At 45.6% G+C, this 18,104-nt stretch overlaps 1 protein-coding gene across 1 annotated transcript; it reads right to left on the minus strand.

Annotated features, from left to right (window-relative positions):
- Nucleotides 1-672: 672 nt before the first annotated feature.
- Ctsk1 (C1 family peptidase 26-29-p) lies at nt 673-18,001 on the minus strand. Its single transcript, XM_077691274.1, has 10 exons — nt 17,846-18,001; nt 17,035-17,181; nt 12,839-13,035; nt 12,021-12,306; nt 10,353-10,545; nt 7,694-7,887; nt 6,965-7,056; nt 5,289-5,447; nt 4,666-4,852; nt 673-917 (listed from the first exon to the last, which is right to left on the minus strand). Exons 1-10 carry the CDS (start codon nt 17,886-17,888, stop codon nt 733-735), a joined length of 1,683 nt encoding a protein of 560 aa, XP_077547400.1. The 5' UTR covers nt 17,889-18,001; the 3' UTR covers nt 673-732.
- Between the last annotated feature and the right edge of the window lie 103 nt (nt 18,002-18,104).

Below are 18,104 nucleotides of genomic sequence, written 5' to 3' on the forward strand. Positions count from 1 at the left end.
ATTACAGGAGGCATGGTATAAACCACAAACGCTATGTGTGCATAGCGGTAGCATGCAAATAGTGTATGTTTACTCCGTAGACCGCGACCAGTCTCATATCCATACCCTGACGGGAGTCACAACACCGAGCGACAACACAGGCACCACAACACTACGAAGGCCATGGAGGAAAGAGAAGACAAGTGTTGCATCATAAGCTGTGTCTGTTCTGTGGCTGTGTAGAGGCTGGGTGCCCGAAGTGCCTACACCATAGAGTTTGCCCACATGACTTATTTCGCTGCCGAAAACGCAGTTACAGCTCGGCGGTAGGCACTACCCTGCAGCCTTGCAAGGGGTTCACGGCTGCCGTTACAAATTGTTTTTAAACATGCGAACACTGGCGGTGCATATCGAAAATTTTTGAGAGTGCAGATGCGTTATTTAGACGCCGAATATAAAATGCTTGTTGCTGTCATTTGGACTACCTTAAGCTGGACATTTGTAACATGCCGCAGAACATTAAAAAAATTGACGCACTTTTAAGTATTTTCAAGTACACTGCTATCCGAGTTTATCGACTCAATTCGAAAAAAAAAAATGCATGCAAATTTGTCCTATTTTTCATCCCATTTCGCCGACTTTCTTTCCTTTTGTTGCAATGCTTGCATCAAGAACAAAAGTGCACCATGAACATTCTTTTAAACGTGTTTATTGACAGAAAAGTTGCGAAGATCTCTCCGTTGCTTGATGTGCCTAAAGTTCCACGTAGGTGCCTTGCGATGCAACACCACAGTTGTTGTCTTTCCGGCTGATGAGGACATAGCCATCGTTTCCCCAATACGTTGACCAAGAGTTCTTCACCAACCAGTAGGGTTCCCCTTGCAATGTACCGTAGCCAACTGCCAGCACTGAATGGTCCAGTCCATCTGTGTCATTTCCTGCACATTAAAAGCACCAAACCATCAAGTATTAGCATAAAGCACTAAGGAGTACAGCAAAAAAACACATAATTGAATTTTCCTATGTAGGTGAACATAACGCACGACACCTACCCATAGAGTGGTGGTGTGCAAACAAACAAAAAAAAAACGTCTAGGCCTGACACAGCTATAGCTTATCCTACCCGTGCTGTATTTATAAGCATTAAAAATTTGTAACCTCAGGCTCATCCATGCCCCTTGATCCCGGGTAGACAAAGAGACAGAACCAAAATACAAAAAGAAGAAAAGAGTATCCAGAATGTGGAAGTAGTTGAGACCATAGGCGTGCACATGAGAGGGGCCAAGAAGGCCATGGCCCTCCTTGACTTCTAGGGAAGTGTGCAACATTTCTGATCACATTTAAAAAAATTAGAAATGTCCCATACAGCCCCCTGGGGTGGGGTAAACGTGCCTGTCTCAGAATCATTCCCCAAACAACCGGTTATTTTCACGGTCTTTAAGATGCTTCCTCTCAGTACACGTTTGAAATTTTCCCATCGACCGCTGGTCTCTCCGCAGCGGAAATGAGGGAGGGGTTGACTTCTGCTGTTGCGAAGGGCACAGAGAGGCAGTTGCCCGCCTGAAGGGGGGCGTACAATGCCTACTCCCCTGGTAAAAAAAACTTTTTGGGGGGGGGCACAATTCCTCTGTTTTGTGAAACACCTTGCTGAGTCAAAATGTATACAAGGAAAGAGCTGCACACAAGATGCCTGGTTGAGTAGACGCCGCTTGGGCTTATGTCGAAACATGTGTGCAGTACTTTTGCCTGTCATATGGACCAGTCATATTAGTGGACACCCCTGCTCTCCTCTTCAATTACTGTTACCTAAGGAGAAATCCAGAGGAATGCTACTTGTCGTGGTTTCAAAGCATTCATCGCTGCACTTTGCATTGCCAACATCTGTCTCAAGAATTTGCAATATTTATTTACCGTGAATATTATTGAAGTGCCACATCCTTCCCAAGAAAACAGCGCTGTGATGTTAAACATTTTTTAAGTGGACAGTCACCAAAAAACACAGGTAGGCAGCAACAAGTAAAGGCCAGAAGGCTGTAGACACATGATTAAATAAAGCGAAGACGGAAAGAAGGGGACTGGTAGGGAGGAGACCATATTTTTATTGTACAGGCTGCACTGCAAGACTGTGCTTTATACTTAGTTGCTGTCCCATTTTGAATAGGATTACGGTGAAGATGTTTCACAAGTCCCCACCCCCATAAAAAAAGTGAAAGAACGGCCAGAAATGCGCAAAATAATAACTGAGCACATATATAAATAAATACAAATATTAATTTTATTTACTAAAGCCTCTGTGAAGCAGCACTGGAAACAATATTTCACTCATACGTGCACTGATGAAACGGCTTCAGTAAAATGGCGTTAGATAAACTTTTTGCTTTTTTTATTATTATTACTGACTATTTTTCACAATAATAACTGCAACTGCAGCATAGCAAAGTAACATCAATTCGTCTGATAAACGGCATCCCAATGGCTCAAAGTGGGCCCTTCCAGCAATGTGCGGGTATTTATCATGATCAGAGATCCCATCTCAATTTTTATGTTGGCAGAGTAGTCAACAGTTTGCATACCTTACATGTGGCACTTCCAATGTGTTTAAGCTTTCCACTTTGTAAACTATTAAACACTTTTCATACGCACCAATTTTTTCTTAAATTTAGTGATCCCAAATGCCACCATCATTAGTATTGCATGTCCTTGCACAATGCAGAGGTAATTTTCTTGGGGCCAGATGGGGGGGGTGCTCTAATTAGAATTGGCCCCCTCTTACAGCCCTGCATACACGCACACGCACATACATTATATAAAATTAATATGCAGAAAACTAAAGTAATGCTTAATAACCACGGGAGAGCACAGCGGTTTGAGATAGGTGGCGAGGCAGTGGAAGTGATAAGCAAATATATCTACTTAGGCCAAGTTGGGACCCCGGATCCCAACAATAAGGCAGAGATGATTAGAAGGATCAGAATGGGGCGGAGTGCATACCGCAGGCATTCTCAGATAATGAATGGCAGCCTACCATTGTCCCTGAAGAAGAAAGTGTATGACAGCTGCATGTTACCGCTACTCATCTACGGGGCAGAAACTTGGAGGCTCACGAAGAGGGTTCAACTTAAATTGAGAACGACTCAGCGGGCAATGGAGCGGAAGATGATAGGCGTAACTTTAAAGGACAAGAAGAGAGCAGAGTGGGTCAGGGAACAAACTTGTATTAAGGACATATTAGTAGAAATTAAGAAGAAGAAAAGGGTGCAGGCAACGCATGTAATGCGAAGGCCAAGATAACTGTCAGTCATTAAGGGTAACAGAGTGGATCATAGAGAAGGCAAGCGTGGCAGGGGGCGGCAGAAGGTTAGATGGGCAGATGAGATCAAAAAGTTTGCAGGGACAAATTGGTTGCAGTTAGCACAGAACTGGGATAATTGGAGATCTATGGGAGCGGCCTTTGCCCTGCAGTGGACATAGACAGGCCGATGATGACATATACACATACATACATGCATGCATACATACATATATGACCATATTTTCAATGGGAAAAAGGAACCACCCAGCGTGCCAAGTACATAATGAATGGTAGCCTACCTCTGTCCTTTAAACACTACAGAACCAATACTTTAGAGTCCGTTACAGTTAACGGTGAAGAAACACACTTACAAAACACCTTAATTTAAAAAAAACTTCAATCAACCGAAGTAGCCATATAGAAAGGACGATAGATGTATAGGAAACAAGCATCTCGGATTATGGAACAAACTTGGGCAGAAGCCACCCTAGCTCCAATTAAGTGAAAGTAGAGTCTCGCAAGGCACATAATGTGAGGAACTGACAACAGGAGCAGAATTATTCTGAGTTGTGTCGATCTAAAGAACGTGCATTCCGCAACCATTTCAAGTCACGACAGAGTTCTGATTGCAAGGCCTCCGACTGCCACCACTGCACAAATACCGATGCCCCATCTTGCTTGTCTAACGTAACTTTCGTGTCGGCCCCAGGGGGACTATTCAACTAACAGAATAGTTACCAAGGGACGGGACGAGACGCAGAGAAAGGCAGATGGCTTGATGGAGGGATGAGACAGGTAAATTCGTTGCGAGGCATGAAAACGATCTTCGTGCCACAGGGGGCTGATGATAATTCACAGCTATGCAGACTAGTTGTATGTAAATTGTGACCCCTATAGGTGGACAGCATCTGCAACTCATCTTCCAATTCTACCCTCATCGAAACCTGTTACGGCATTTTTACGAAGCACTGGGATAAATTACAGTGCAACAGAACAAGCACATTTTGAGTGCTTACAGCTGAGTTGTGGCAGCATAGCTACTGCACAGGCCAGAACACACCTTGCACTGAGATAGACCTATCCAGCTTCGACACGACAATTTAATAACAAAAAGCGTGCACTGTGATCAGCATGCAATATGGTTCTCATCCTCTTCCTTTTATTACTTGCTTCTGAAGCAGCTTGAGTGCTGGTGCCCACAATTTGTAGTACGTTAAAACTGCACAGCCCGCTTTGCACACCTTGAGGCAGAGAACTCCCTGTTGTGGCTAGTAGCCAACTATACTATGTACGGGCCCCTGGTTGTTGCTCCCTTTTGACCTGCAGCTGACAGCGCCCACCCCAGTGGGTGATGGATGAGTGATCTTCAAGTGGGCACAGCCCGGGGCACTTACGGCACTTGGGGTCATAGAAGACTCCGTTGGAGTAGAAGGAGAAGGAGCGGAGGGAGGCGTCAATGCTGACGGACACCGGCCCCACATTGGCCAGAGCCGTGATCAGGGAATCGGGGGTTGTGACGTTGACATAGTTCTTGATGGTGCTCACAGTAGCATTCACCTTGGTGTCGTGGCAGACACCATCCTGCAAAAGAGCCGAGTGTACATGCCGCAATTATTGTCTCTCACATCGAGGACATGACACGATGGGGGTATTCAAACTCAAGAATGAGCACACTCTTCTCTTTCAAATAGATGTAAAGAATGCTTATTTTTATTTTTTAATTAGCAAACTTAACTGTGAGCATCCCTACTAGCAAGCTTTCTCTTTTGTGCAATTTCACCAAAACTGAACATGAGGGTTTTGCATGTTAGTAGTAAAAGCTCACATTTAAGCAGAACCAAGGAATGAGAAGCAAGTGAGGTACAAACAATAGGACCACTGCCATTTTGCGGGTGGTCAATCTAACAACTGGGCTAATCAGGAGGCTTGGCTTCCACAGCGTGAGAGCTAATTAAGTGACAACTCGAAGTGGGGGTCAGTGTTAAAGCCCTGATTGGAAAGCGGAACATCATCTTGCCTGCCCGATGTAGGCACCGTAGTCTTCATTCGAAGCCAGGCCGTGACGGCGAATGTACTCGTAGGCACGGAAATCTTCGCCGCCATCGCAGCCATTGTTGCCACTGTTCCAGCTGCAGTCAATCAGCTGCTGCTCGGACAGACGCACCAGCCTACCAGTCTGCAAGAGAAATTCGACAGCTTTTGTTGAGGAACCGCTGAGCTGAAGGAGTGATCTGGGCTAGTTAATTTTAAGAGACATTAAAACAGCACCAACGACGGAACAAGAAGTACCAATAGATTAGTCTGCTACAACTTATGTCACTGAAGGTTACGTCTATCCTACGCTCTGCCACAGTTGCCACATTTTGTAACTCCACTTTGCATGATGGAGCTGTAACTCCATGCAATTGACACTGCGAGCACTGCAGGGAAGCTAGGCAAGAGCCTAGGGCACTCGCCCCCTCTGGCATCGCCAACTAGAGAAAAAAAGGGATCTCTACTTCAATTGTTAAACACAACTCAGAAGCTAGTCACACATTGTAAAATACCAAGCATGTAACCATGTCACAACAATAGCTGACCCCTTCTTTTGATGCAATTTGAAAATCAGCAAAAATGAAAACATGCCGTGCCCGCCCCTGTATTTGCGGCTGTATTTGCGGGACCAGCGCTCAGCCATTGCATAGGTGGAAGGTGGTGGCCCACTATCTTGTCAGTTATCCCTTCTTCTGCCACATGGGCGAAAAAGGGGCATTCCCTCCCTCTGTTATTTTAGTTGGCATGCATGGGTTCCGTCATTCTGTGAGCAAGAAAGGATAAGCACCAGTGCAAATGCACTTTTGTGATTTTGTAAACCAACACAGGCAAAAGGGCCTCAGTTGTTTTACTTCTGTGGGTGCACCAATCAAGGGCCCAGCCAATGACAGACCACCCCACAAGTTTTGACACTCGGCCAATAATAACCAATAAGAATAATGATTTTTGGGCGTGTGGCTCATATGTCACCATTGAGTTTTCCGATTTTTGGATGACAGATATGTATTAATGCCCCTTTTATGCCCCCCCAAACAGGGGCGGAAATCCTGCCAAAGCTTAATTAAAGGAGCCATGAAGAAAAAATACAACTTCGTTTAATTTGAAAGAACTAGAATTCAGTATCTCACCCAGCTCCATTACAGCCACAAAAGATGATTTTTAACGAAAAAAGAACAAGAAGTATTTAAAAACTTTCAGATTTTGCGCCACAGTGACGTGTTATCAGCAAGAATGACGTCATACGGGCCAACAATAAAACATAATTTTCAGTGTGTTAACTGCACGTTAGCATTCAAGTGATGCGGTCAAATGGAACTAGAGGCCCCATTACAGACGTCCAGTCATGTGTCGTCGCGACAGGTCAGTTAGACGACCGCCAATCGCACAAACAAGGTTCCGTGACGTCATAGAAAAGTTGCGGGAAATTGGCTAGGGGGTCGCGACTGCTTCACACATTTTCTTCAATATCTCCGTTATTTGTTCAAAGATTGCGATGATATTGATATCATTGTTATCGGCGCTAAGCAGTATTTCTAATAAAACCAACTTGTATTTTGTCTTCATGGCTCCTTTAAAGATGCAATAGCAAAAACAGTTGTGAGCAACAACCCTGCAAAGAGCAAGCTGAAAGGGAATGGGGGAGGAGTCAACCCAGCTCACCTTCCTGAAGTGGGCCCCTTCCACTGCGCCGGTTGTGCCGAAACTCCAACAGGACCCGCAGACAGCCTGGTCCTTCACAGGGGTCACCGCTCCTGCGAGGGTGGAGCAAGGCATGTTTTGGCTGCGCTTCATGCCGCCTGATTAAGCCACGGTGCATCGGGCTCACGGCATTGTCAATAACTGCGACGGAATTCTGCAATACATGAACTTGGCTTCATTGCGAAATATGGGAACAGGACCAAGGTACAATTTCCCACAACCATCAACTATGGTTCAAACAAACAGCCACTACTGAGTTTTCAATTTTCGTCAAAAACCTATGTGTCTATGCGATTATGCCTCGTGTCCGGGACGAGTTCAAAAACACGACAAAGACACCTAAAAGATGCATTGTTTGGTATCTCCGTGGGGCTTACCACGGAAGGAGTTTTGATGCCTTGTTACCAACTGTCTGCATTTTTCCTCTGGCATTTTCTGTGTTTATTTGGTACTGAGCTGAGCCAAATATGTGGACCTAAGCAACGACTCATTCAACTTGCTCTTTCGTCACTGAATAACTGGATGGTGGCACTCGAAAGGTTGCTAACAGAAAGCTGACTGAAAATTTATTTTGAGACTGTTGAGGGACGATAGTCTAACTTGACAAAAGTGGCTGATTAAATAAGTCGGGCCTTCTTAATTAAGGTTCTTCCAAAGTGCCCTTGCCAGGACTGTAACCCAGTCACTAACCATAGAGCCTCCAGTCCACCTGGTCGGGCACATCGGCAGCAAACTTGTGTGCGGGGAACTGCTCCGCATTGGAAGAGCCATCGTTGGACGCAAGCCGCCCGCGAAGCACACTGATCTCCTCCGGAGTCCTATCGGCCAGGTGGTTGACGGCAAGGCGGTAGCCAAGGTTGGCCCGGTTTGTCGAGTCAATGAACCTGCAATCAGCCAGAGCAAGACCCGCCATTCCATGGCTCAACACAAGCTGAAAATTCCCTCAGGCTTTGATCACTGCACCGTTGATTGCGTCACCATTGTCGTGCCTGCCACCTGTATCAAGCATTGCTTTGAAAGTGGAAATATTCAAACAGTTTGCAATCAAGTTGTTCGCTACATGAGGGTGGAATTTCATTCATAGCCCCGACTGCGGATTCTGCAAAAAATGTTTGGTGTGTCTCCACACACACCATCGGGGCTTTGCGAGAAATGTTGGTCTGTTGGTATAGCTGGCTCAATTCGATAAGCAATGAGACAGCAACCTTGACCTGCACCTCATTAACAATGTTTTGGGGTGCTGTGCATTGTTGCGCAAATGTGAGATGACCCCTACTTTTTGACATTCTTGGTGGCACCTTCAGATACAGACCCTTGTTCAGTGCTTGTTATGCTGAACGCCAAACTTCTGCCACATAAGGACAGACAGGACTTGTGCCCAACGTGCCAGGAGTGTCAGTCTGTTCGCTTGCTTGCTCACTTCCTTGCTTGCAGCCTTGCTCTGTTGAACGTTACTGAACATTGCTGGTGCTGAAATTCACAGCACCCGTGTGTAATCACCTCTCAATTTTCCTTTTAGAATTTCTCGCCCTTTTATATATACGCTTCGTAAATTTACGCTTCGCAGAATTTCTGGAAGAAGAAAATGTTAAGTGCATGGAGATTAAGACTCCTGGTAGATGACAATCATGATTTTGAAACAACAGCAAGTGTTATACTGTACTATAAATATCGTATTTACTCGCGTAATGACCCCTTTTTCCCTCTACCCCCCCCCCTCCAACACACGCCTTTCTTCTTGAGAATTTACTTTCGTGCTACGTTGCATTAAAATTGCAGCGGGAACAGAAAGGGTACGGTTCAATATATTTTAATCTCTGCATGGTTGCTCATGCGTCAACGATTGCAGTAACTTGACATCACGCCACAGTATGTGCAGAAACACTAAAAGCGCGTCCTAACAAAAAGAAAATCTCAACAGTAGCCAAAGACGTGAGCGCGAAGTCGTGGCTCACAATTTAAAAATCTGCAGAAATTCAGAGAATTGTCTACTAATGCGTAGCATTGTTATGCCGCTTGTCTTGAATGTGATTTCTTTACAGCCAATTTTTTTTATTTTTCTGAATCCTGCCAAACCAATTATCTCCATTTATGCTATTAGAACGAATATAGGTGGAACTTCCATGAAATCTGCATTTTGTGGAAATGCAGGGCATTACACGGTTCGCCATTTTCCGTAATTTTCTTATATTTTTCTTATTGTTTTAGATTTTGAAAATTCCTACCACCAATTATCTGCATTTACGTTATTATAACAATTACAAGTGAAACTTCCGTGAAATCTGCATTGGTGTGGAAATGCAGGGCGTTCTACGGTTCGCCATTTTCCGTAATTTTTTTCCATTTTTCTTTTCCAAAATTTCGATCCAGTGCGTGTTTGCTACGGGTGAAACAAGAGGTTCGGGCGATGAACAGGGATCGCTGTGTGTTTCGTGGGTCCAAAGAAGGGAAGTTTTTCGGTGTGTAAAAAGAGGTTTTGGTGTGCCTTGAAGGCACGGAAGACGATGCACTGTGGGCCAACAACAAGTGTGAATCCGCCAGCGACTCCAGTGAAGAGGACAGCTCCGATGGCAAGTAAGGGGACAATGGCGAGTAGGGGACCACTAGCACATTGTGAATAAAAAAAAAATTTGGTTACATAATTACCCACGTGTTTTTACTGGAAGGGTAAGGTTTTGATTGACAACGCATCTCTTAGCATCTTTACTGTATGAAATTTCAACTTTTAAAAATCTGTTGCAATTTTTTTCCGCGTAATGAACCCTCCCCTGAAGTTCATGCCAAATTTTCTTTTTTTTTAAGAAAAGGTCAGCTTTTTCACGAGTAGATACGGTAGTAATAAAAAGAAGATAGATGTCAGGACGCCACATAACTTATTTTTAAGTGGCATTAATAGGATGTACTTATCGAAGGCCCTTGATTGTGCCAGTTCCTTTCATAGACGCTCCTGAATGGGTACGTGGCACCGGGAAATACTAAAAATATTGCATTCCCACCCAACATTAAGCATTTCAGCAGCCCCTGTTGCAGGCTCATCTGAGCACATATAAAGGAGTTCTGCTTTACAGACTTGGAAAGGCTCCAGCAGACTGCAGCTGAGGCATGTCAGATATGCTTATCGCCTCACAGTGCTGTCTTTTTTTGTGGCAAATACGCTTTGTTTTCTACGCGAAACAATGGACATCTCGTAGTGGAGGTGAAAATTATGCATAACTCCTGCGTATGCCCAACGAAGCTAAAGTTTCGGCATGAGAGATGGAGCCGTCTACAGGCTGGCTCTAAGCTGTGCACCAAGCCCGCTCCTTCATCAGTTTACAACCACCCACAAGTGCTGTTCTAGACAAGAGACCTGAGGTTTTGGCGGAAGATGTCGCGGCGCCTGTCGTGCTCCGCGTCGTGCTCGTAGGTGCGCTTGTGCGTCTCCTTGAACTCTTCGAAGGATTGCTCTGTGTGGCCATTGTGACCCCCGAAGAACTCGGCCATGGGGTTGTGCAGGGCCAGTCGTTCAGCACCGGGGCCCGGGAAACTGCGACACGTGTCGTCTGCACAGCACAGAGAGACAAAACTGAGTTCTCCATCTGGCCTGCCACTCATCAGGCCAATGCTCAGTCCAATGGCAGCAGTGCGGAGAGGGGTGTTTGATGGTAACTGACGACGACGGTACAGCTTATTGACCAGCACCAACGAAGTGCTCTCCAGAGAAATGCAGCTAATACTGATGCGTAAGAGATCGCATCTGCTGCACTGGAAGCCAATGCAGCGATCCAAGCTTTTGCTAAATCTCCTTTAATGACGATGACTCACCATTGCTACACACACTGAGTTTTATGCAGGACTTAATTCTTGCAAAGCAACAAATGCACTTACTATCTATAAATGCAAGTTGTTTGAATTAAGCTGTGACTGCGATGATGGGAGAGACACGACAGAGAGGGGGGGAATGCACAACCCAGCAAGCAGGACATTTACATCTTGCTCTTCTGTGAGCAGGGCTGAGACAGCCAAAACAGATGTGGGAGCAGTTTTTGGAGAAGCAAAATATTGATTTTTGAGCACAAAAACCTTGATTTGGAGCAGTTACTGGCATTTAATATGTCGTCTTAGGAGCTTAAATAACAAATTTACAGCAAATTTGGGGGGCAAAAACACTTTTGAATCGGTTTAAAATACACACAACACATTGAAACAGCCTTTCGAGAAAGTTTTTTTTTGACAGAGTATCACTATAAGTCAAATGTTTTTTTTCACAATCTATAAATGCCATGCACAAAATTTTATAATACCCTGACCATTTTTCAATTACCTGGTTGATAGCATGAATATGATCTAAAGTTGAGAAACCTTTTCTAACACTGCCCTGTTACGTTTTCTGATGAATGTCTGTCGCACTTATACATTTGAGAATTACTTTTTGTGAGAATTACCTGCAAAGCACAAACTGCACTACCTTACAAAATTTTTAATTGCACTGAGGCAGTGCACATAAATCCCGTACAGTGCCGTAGACAATATCAAATTGAAAAAAAAACATTGCAATCATAAGGTGCTTTGTTTGCCATTTAAATACTGAAATTATTATTTTTGTAACCACAGACAGCGTAGGAACGAGTGCAGGGCCATGGCCAAAGTTGCGCAAAGTGAAGTGACGGTTGTTGCACCCATCAGCCCTCCCATTTCAATCCCCAAGGCGCACGTTCACCACGATCATAATTTGAGCAACGTTTCTATGTATAACCACCCTGCTTTTGGCATTAAATTTTACTTCAGATACACAATTATTATTGCCTGCGTGCAACAGCAACCAGTCCTGCTATCAAGCACTGCCTGAGCACGTCGCAGCAATGCAGCTGACAATCTTCACTATACTTCATGTATATTTCTTTTTGGGATCAACGTGCAGGTGCTGTAAGCTGAGCTTGTTGGTACTGTTCCACGGTGGCTAAGAGCACAAAAACTGGACGGAAACACCTCCAGTTTTTTCTCAGTTTCTTTTGGGTGTCAGGTGGCGGGCACTCACTGATGAGGGTGGTGACGTCGAAGACGCTGGGAGGCACGGGCTCCCGGTAGAAGCCGTGGTAGACGACCTCGTACTTGTCGAAGTGCGAGCCCAGCAGGGTGTTGTATCCCAGCATGAGGTAGCGCCGAGGCTCGGCCCGGCCCTGTCGGTCGCGGGTCACCCACAGGGTGTACTTGCTCACCCGCTCCCGGGTGGGCACCGTCAGCTGGAAGCGCTCGCACTGCCGCTTCCCCTGCAGGGCCAGCAGCCCCGCATTGCCGAACCAGCACGACTCCTCGCGCACAAACTGCAAGGAGAGGATGAGAGGGCACAACTGCTGACGACACAGTGCAGTGCTTGTGTCACGAGTCTTTCCTTGCGAGATGGAATGACATAGCACATGCAGATATGAACAAAGCTAAACCAGCAATGCACATTTGAGGACTTAGGTTAATGAAAGGAAAAGAATACAGATTGGGTATGTTGTCAGGGTTCAATAACCCGCACTTGATTCCTCATACTTTGGGGGTTTTATGCACAGAAGTTACCCCTGGGCTACGAGGCACGTCGTAGTGGAGGGCTCTGGATTAAGTCTGGAATTCTTAACTTGTCCAAAAAACTCGACACACAGGAAGTTTTGCTTTTTGCCTTCACGTGGAAAGTGGCCGCCGCAGCCGACAATTGGATCCGCGTCCTTGAGCTCAGCAGCACGACGCCTTAGCCGCTGAAGTTCCTAACAAACAAGCTATGCCGGTACCTGATGAGCTACAAAGTTCTGCAATGCCAGTGTCATTTGGTTATCTGCCCTCCCTGGTGACGCCACTTGTGCATGAGCTCACCGTGAAGCCGGTGACGTTTGGCAGTGCTGTCTGGAGGGGCACGCTGGTGTTCTCGGTGCCGTTGACCTGGAAGCAGGTGCGCACCGACTCCCAGGTCTTGGCGTCGGGCATGTAGGCAATCTTGTAGGTGACCCCATAGGGGTAGTCGCCTCCTTCCACTGTCGATCCTGGTGCTAGCTGCACGGTCTGGACAAGGCCTGGCAGCAAGGAAAGGGGCGTGTGTTTCTATCCACAACACAGGCTCTTATACCCGTTTTAAAACATCATTGGTCGGCATCACCACAGGGGCAAAGGACGCACGAAACCTCTAAGAGAAATGCCAGTTCCTCTGCTCACCCAGAAAAACTTAAAGGGACCCTGCATTACGCTTTGATCAGTGCAAATAAACCTATAACGTTTAGATTACACTGCCAGAAATACCTGAGCCAAATATTACTCGTGCACGTGAAGCAGTAAGCTCGCAAATCACTGTGAAAGATGCAGAACAACCAACTATGCGCTCTTCAATTTCCCTCATTATGCACTATTTCCTGCATTGCCAGAAAAGATGTGTTGTCATCGGCGCTGTGCACCAGCCTTTTCTATGCCTGAACCCGTACAAAGAGTTTTGGCGTTTTTTTGTGTGTGTGTGTTTTGAGTTCACACAAAGTTAGAGTGACAAACTCAATACTTCCCTTTCAACCAGACCACTCGGCTATAAACGTTTATTAGTTCAAAAAAACCCTACCAGCCTGAGCGTCCACTTGCAAGAAGGCATAAATGCCTGCTTTTTGTTGCACAAGACCGGAAATAGACCGGTCCACGTTGCGGAGAAAAAAAAGAAAACCCCCGGGCATATGAAATATCAAAGGCCACCAAAGAGAACATCACGAGCCACTCCCCTCTCTGGGAGAGAGCGCACAGCTTTCGTCGCGTTGTCCGAAGTCGAGTTGAGAGGGAACAATTATGCGTGGTTTAGCTTCGGTGACAGTGAACGGATTTTTATCATTCTTGCAGAGGAGATTGCTGGGAAAATAGACTTTACTCCAAAATACCTCCCGAGCAGCCGGTGGTAAGTGCTGCAGGGCCCCTTTAAGGTGGCGAGCATTTGCTGCAGGTAATATGCCCAACTTCCACACACTTGCAGGGGAATCTCATGAAATAAAAGAATCAGCAAAATCTGCTACATTAATCAGAAATTCAATTTTGAACGATTACAAGAATCTTGTTGGTTAACAAAAATAAACCTGTTCCATTATGGCAGTCAGGTTGAGAGATCACCGCAAGGTGGATAAAGTCACAGCACAAAACAGACACCAAAATCAGGGGAACATCAGACAGACAGGCTGAGGTCTTGCTTAACAAAGCATTTCAACACTAAAAGGTGCACACAGAACTGTTTCTGTATCCTTACTTTACATGCTTGCCTAGTGTTCTTTGAAACTAATAAGGTGGCACTAACCCACTGAAAGTAATATGTGAGCCTGCCTCAGCACTGGATGTTACCCAAATACCAAATTGTGCGCGATACCCCCTTAGAAGTAGTGAGTGACTTGCTTTATCTCGTTTTTCTTCTTCGCCTCGCTCAGCACACAACCGACTGAGAGAAAAGGAAACCACCCGATAACCAAAACGCTCACCTTGAAAGGGGCCCCCTCACTGAGACAAAGGGAAAATAGAAGCAAGGCACTCAGACAGAGCAAACAACATTCTGGTACAGTGCAGGGACAAAAAAGGTGAAGGTGACTGAACCAACGAGCCTCAGTATCGAGCACAAGGCCGGCCTGTTTGGCCTTCTGATAGCATGAACAATGCACAATCGGCAATTCAGCCTCTCGAGGCACTCGAAACAAAGGACTGTGCTAGCTGTAAGATGCACTGCTGATATTCCAGCATTGAAAGTAAAAACACCCAATGCTATCACTGAACATCCAGGAGCCACCATCCCTCAGGGATCCGGGTGCCTAAAGGAGGCTCGAGGAGAAGATGCAACCTTGTTTAATTAGAAAACGACTAGACTTTGACAACTCGCTTAGCTCAATTCCAGCCCCGATTGCAATGTTTCTTGGCAGTAGCTTCGGTTGGCAGCCACCAATTTCATGAACAAGCACCTGTGACGTCATAAGCACCCAGCAAGAAAGTGGCTGTTTAAAAATTGTGCCATTGTTTAAAGATTGTTTAAAGCATTGTTTAAAAATTGTGCCAAAATTTGTGCCATTGTTGCAGGGACCAAACATGAATTTGGACATGAATGAACCAAACATTAATTTGGACCTGCCCTGCTCGAAATGCCTCAACCAAACCCAACTGTCCTCATTTCCTACGATTTTCTCCCACACACTTTACCAACTAATTGAGGTGTCAATTGAGTAACTAACTGAGGTGCCCAAGCTTGCAGCTATATTTTGCTCACAAGGCCATTCCTTCATTGACACTTTGTGGCCAGTTTAGCGAACGCACGCTGCATATGCCTCGTTGAACACACAGCTCACCAACTCATGATCTGGGCCCCACAGGCCAATGCTTGCTGCTTTGGCAAGCAGAATTCTCGTCAAATGGCCTGCTTAAAATTTTATAGAAACGCAGACACCTAGAATTTGGGATGAAGGGGGGGGGGGGAGAATGTTTTGGATGCCTGAATTGTCCCCTCCTGAGATATGCAGCTGAATATACCTTGCAAAGTGTTAAACACAATTGGCCATAGCAGTAAGTTTTACTTCAGCTGCCCATAATAACTTAAAAGTGCTAGCACATGCTTTTCCAACAAATATGCTAGCCCAAACTCTTCAAGGCTTAAACTTCAAAGCAGTGCAATGGTTCCCCCTAAATTACTTTACATCAATGCAACAAGGATGGAAGTATGACAAGATCTGCTATAGGCATGTGCACGGGTCAACGTAGAAGCGCAGTATACGCAGCAGAAAAGGAAGCACAAGCTGGCAACTTTTAATGTCGGCCGCTTGAAGGAGACAAAAAAAAAGAAGACAGAAATGTGGCTGGGTGTCTCGTGTTCCAGCAGGAGCATGTCTTATCTTACTCGCAGCCACTCTTAAGGGAGCAGCCCCAGTCGATATCTCAAGATTGCGCATTCAAGGCGAAGGACAAAGGTGTGGCTGCTTGTGCAAGGTAGACAGTCACATGGCAGCACACAGGGTGCAAGCTTGTCATACGCAGAAAACTGCGTCACAGCAGGCCAGCAAGAACCACAGAGAAAAAACAAACAGCAAGAAATGAAAAGAGAACACAGCGTTCCCGTCGACCTGTGTCGGCAAGGAGGAGATCGGGTGCACCTGGACATCTTCATATGTATTAATGCGACTTGTTGCTTGATGCACCGTGTGATGGGAGGCGCCAAAACCCAATTGCGGTTGTGGAGCACTTCTACAACTACTTAAAAGACACTCTCAGCTTAAAAAATGCTTTACAGCCAGCCCTTGTGTAGCAGCTCGATAATTTCTCGTTTTTTTTTTTTCATTTCATTTATTTCCACCTTGAAGGCCCGGAGGCATTACATGAGGGTGGGCGTACAAGGTATGATTTCCAGCTCAACCATGAACCCAAACAGCAGAAAAAAGAAAAGAAAAAAGAAGAACAGGGTGGCACAAAAAGTGTTGGAATAAACACGAAGGCAAAAAAGGGGGCTCCAAAAAAAGCAATCTACAAGGGCATTCTACAAGGGCATAGGTTTGCTGCATTCACTCAGATTGTGACTTGTGACTGTTCCGTTTATTTCGGAAGGTGTGGCGGTCGCCGCACATGACTATATAATCAGGCAGGTTGTTCCATGTTATTCCATTGGGAAAAAAAAAGAGTTGTTCATGGCCGAGGTGTGGCCATGCTATAGGCTGGCTGTGGTGGCCCATAATAAAAAATGCTATTTTGCGCACTTCAACAGGGCCCAATGCGTAGCTGTGCGAGTCCCTCTTTTGCCACAATGCTTTATGCTGTAAAACCTGCCAATGAGAAAAAGCACGGCTTCTGCTGGAACTGCTTCCCAACAAGCCTCACAGTGATATGGCATTTGCTCATCACGACCAGGGCAAGTATAGAGTGGACTTCCAAAGCCTTGACAGCTACCGTGGTAGTCACCATGGCCCTACTCGTAATGAGGGAGCGTTTGTAGTGAGTTTAGCCCTAGTGAGTACGCCCAAGTGTTCGATGGCGATGTGTGAAGCCTCAGCTGCCACCTCTGACAGTGCATGCAGTACAACACAAACCTTTGTAGTAGTCGATGCGGCTGGTGTTTTGCGCGCGATCATAGTAGCCTGTGAACGGCTCGCGGATTTCCGCGTACGGCAGGTACAAGATGCCCTTCACCTTGTACGAGTCACCCCAGTCAGGTAGCTCTTGGCCCAAGCATCCGGCTGAAAGAAGACCAACATCGGCCCATTCCCTATACAATTAGCCAACAGCTGACAAAGACGGTGCGGCATACGCTTCAAATGCCTCTTCCGTGACTCTACAACCTGCCAGTTTGACTGGTGGTGCAAGCGTGCAAGCCTTGGCAGAAATTCGGAGGGAAAAAACATTAGAAAACGTATACGCAGGCACGGCCTATGTGGCACTTGCTGCCTCCAAGCTTCACATAACCTGTTCCACAGATAATTCTGTCCCTAAAAAAACACTAACAAATGAATGTCAAAATTGTCTTTTTTTTTTCGTGATCTCCTAGAATTCCTTTCAAGTGACGTCCTTGTTTTTCTGGATTTACTACTGCAGCTTTTGTAACAATTGTGCAGTTGCAAATGAACTTGCATTGGAAGCACAAGGCTGATGTGTACCATTGATGGATAAATCTAGTTCATTAGCAACACAGGAAGACTAATTATTCACACATTATTGCGGGCTAGTCATTTTGTACTTTTCTTACACCTGAAGACTGCATATATGCTTCGCATCACTGTCCTTGTTAGACAGCTTTTGGTTTGCTCAAAGGATATTCACAAAGTAGTTAAAGTTACTTTAAAATTAGTTAAAATTGACAATTTCCATAAAATTTCAGAGCCTGAAACGCAAGGCAAGGCTTACCGATGCCTAGGAGGGCCAGGGCAATTCCCACGTACTGCTGCATTTCGACCGCTCCCGACGACAGTGCTGGCCGCCTGTGCCAAGGGCTTGTGTGCGCTCCCAGTTATTGAAGGGCCTCTCCACAGATAACACGCCAGGGTTTATCTTCGTTTGGCTTGCACACTTCGGGTGGGCAAGCCAGATACAAGCGACCACACACAAAAGACACAGCATTGAATGCTGAAAGCAGTTTCTAAAATTCATCTCCAAAGCCACAGAT

This window comes from Haemaphysalis longicornis, unplaced genomic scaffold (genome assembly GCF_048455015.1).
Source record: "Haemaphysalis longicornis isolate Haplotype H1 unplaced genomic scaffold, Haemaphysalis longicornis Haplotype H1 scaffold_10, whole genome shotgun sequence".
Taxonomy (NCBI): domain Eukaryota; kingdom Metazoa; phylum Arthropoda; class Arachnida; order Ixodida; family Ixodidae; genus Haemaphysalis; species Haemaphysalis longicornis.

Bases quoted from the DNA above. Each gene is read 5' to 3' on its own strand.
- Ctsk1 (XM_077691274.1), bottom strand. From the start codon at position 17,888: ATGCAGCAGTACGTGGGAATTGCCCTGGCCCTCCTAGGCATCG. The intron at 12,307-12,838 runs GTGAGCTCATGC...CTCTCCTTGCAG, and splicing joins CAAACGTCACCGGCTTCACG to TTTGTGCGCGAGGAGTCGTG. The intron at 4,853-5,288 runs GCAAGATGATGT...GCTCTTTTGCAG, and splicing joins ACGGTGCCTACATCGGGCAG to GATGGTGTCTGCCACGACAC.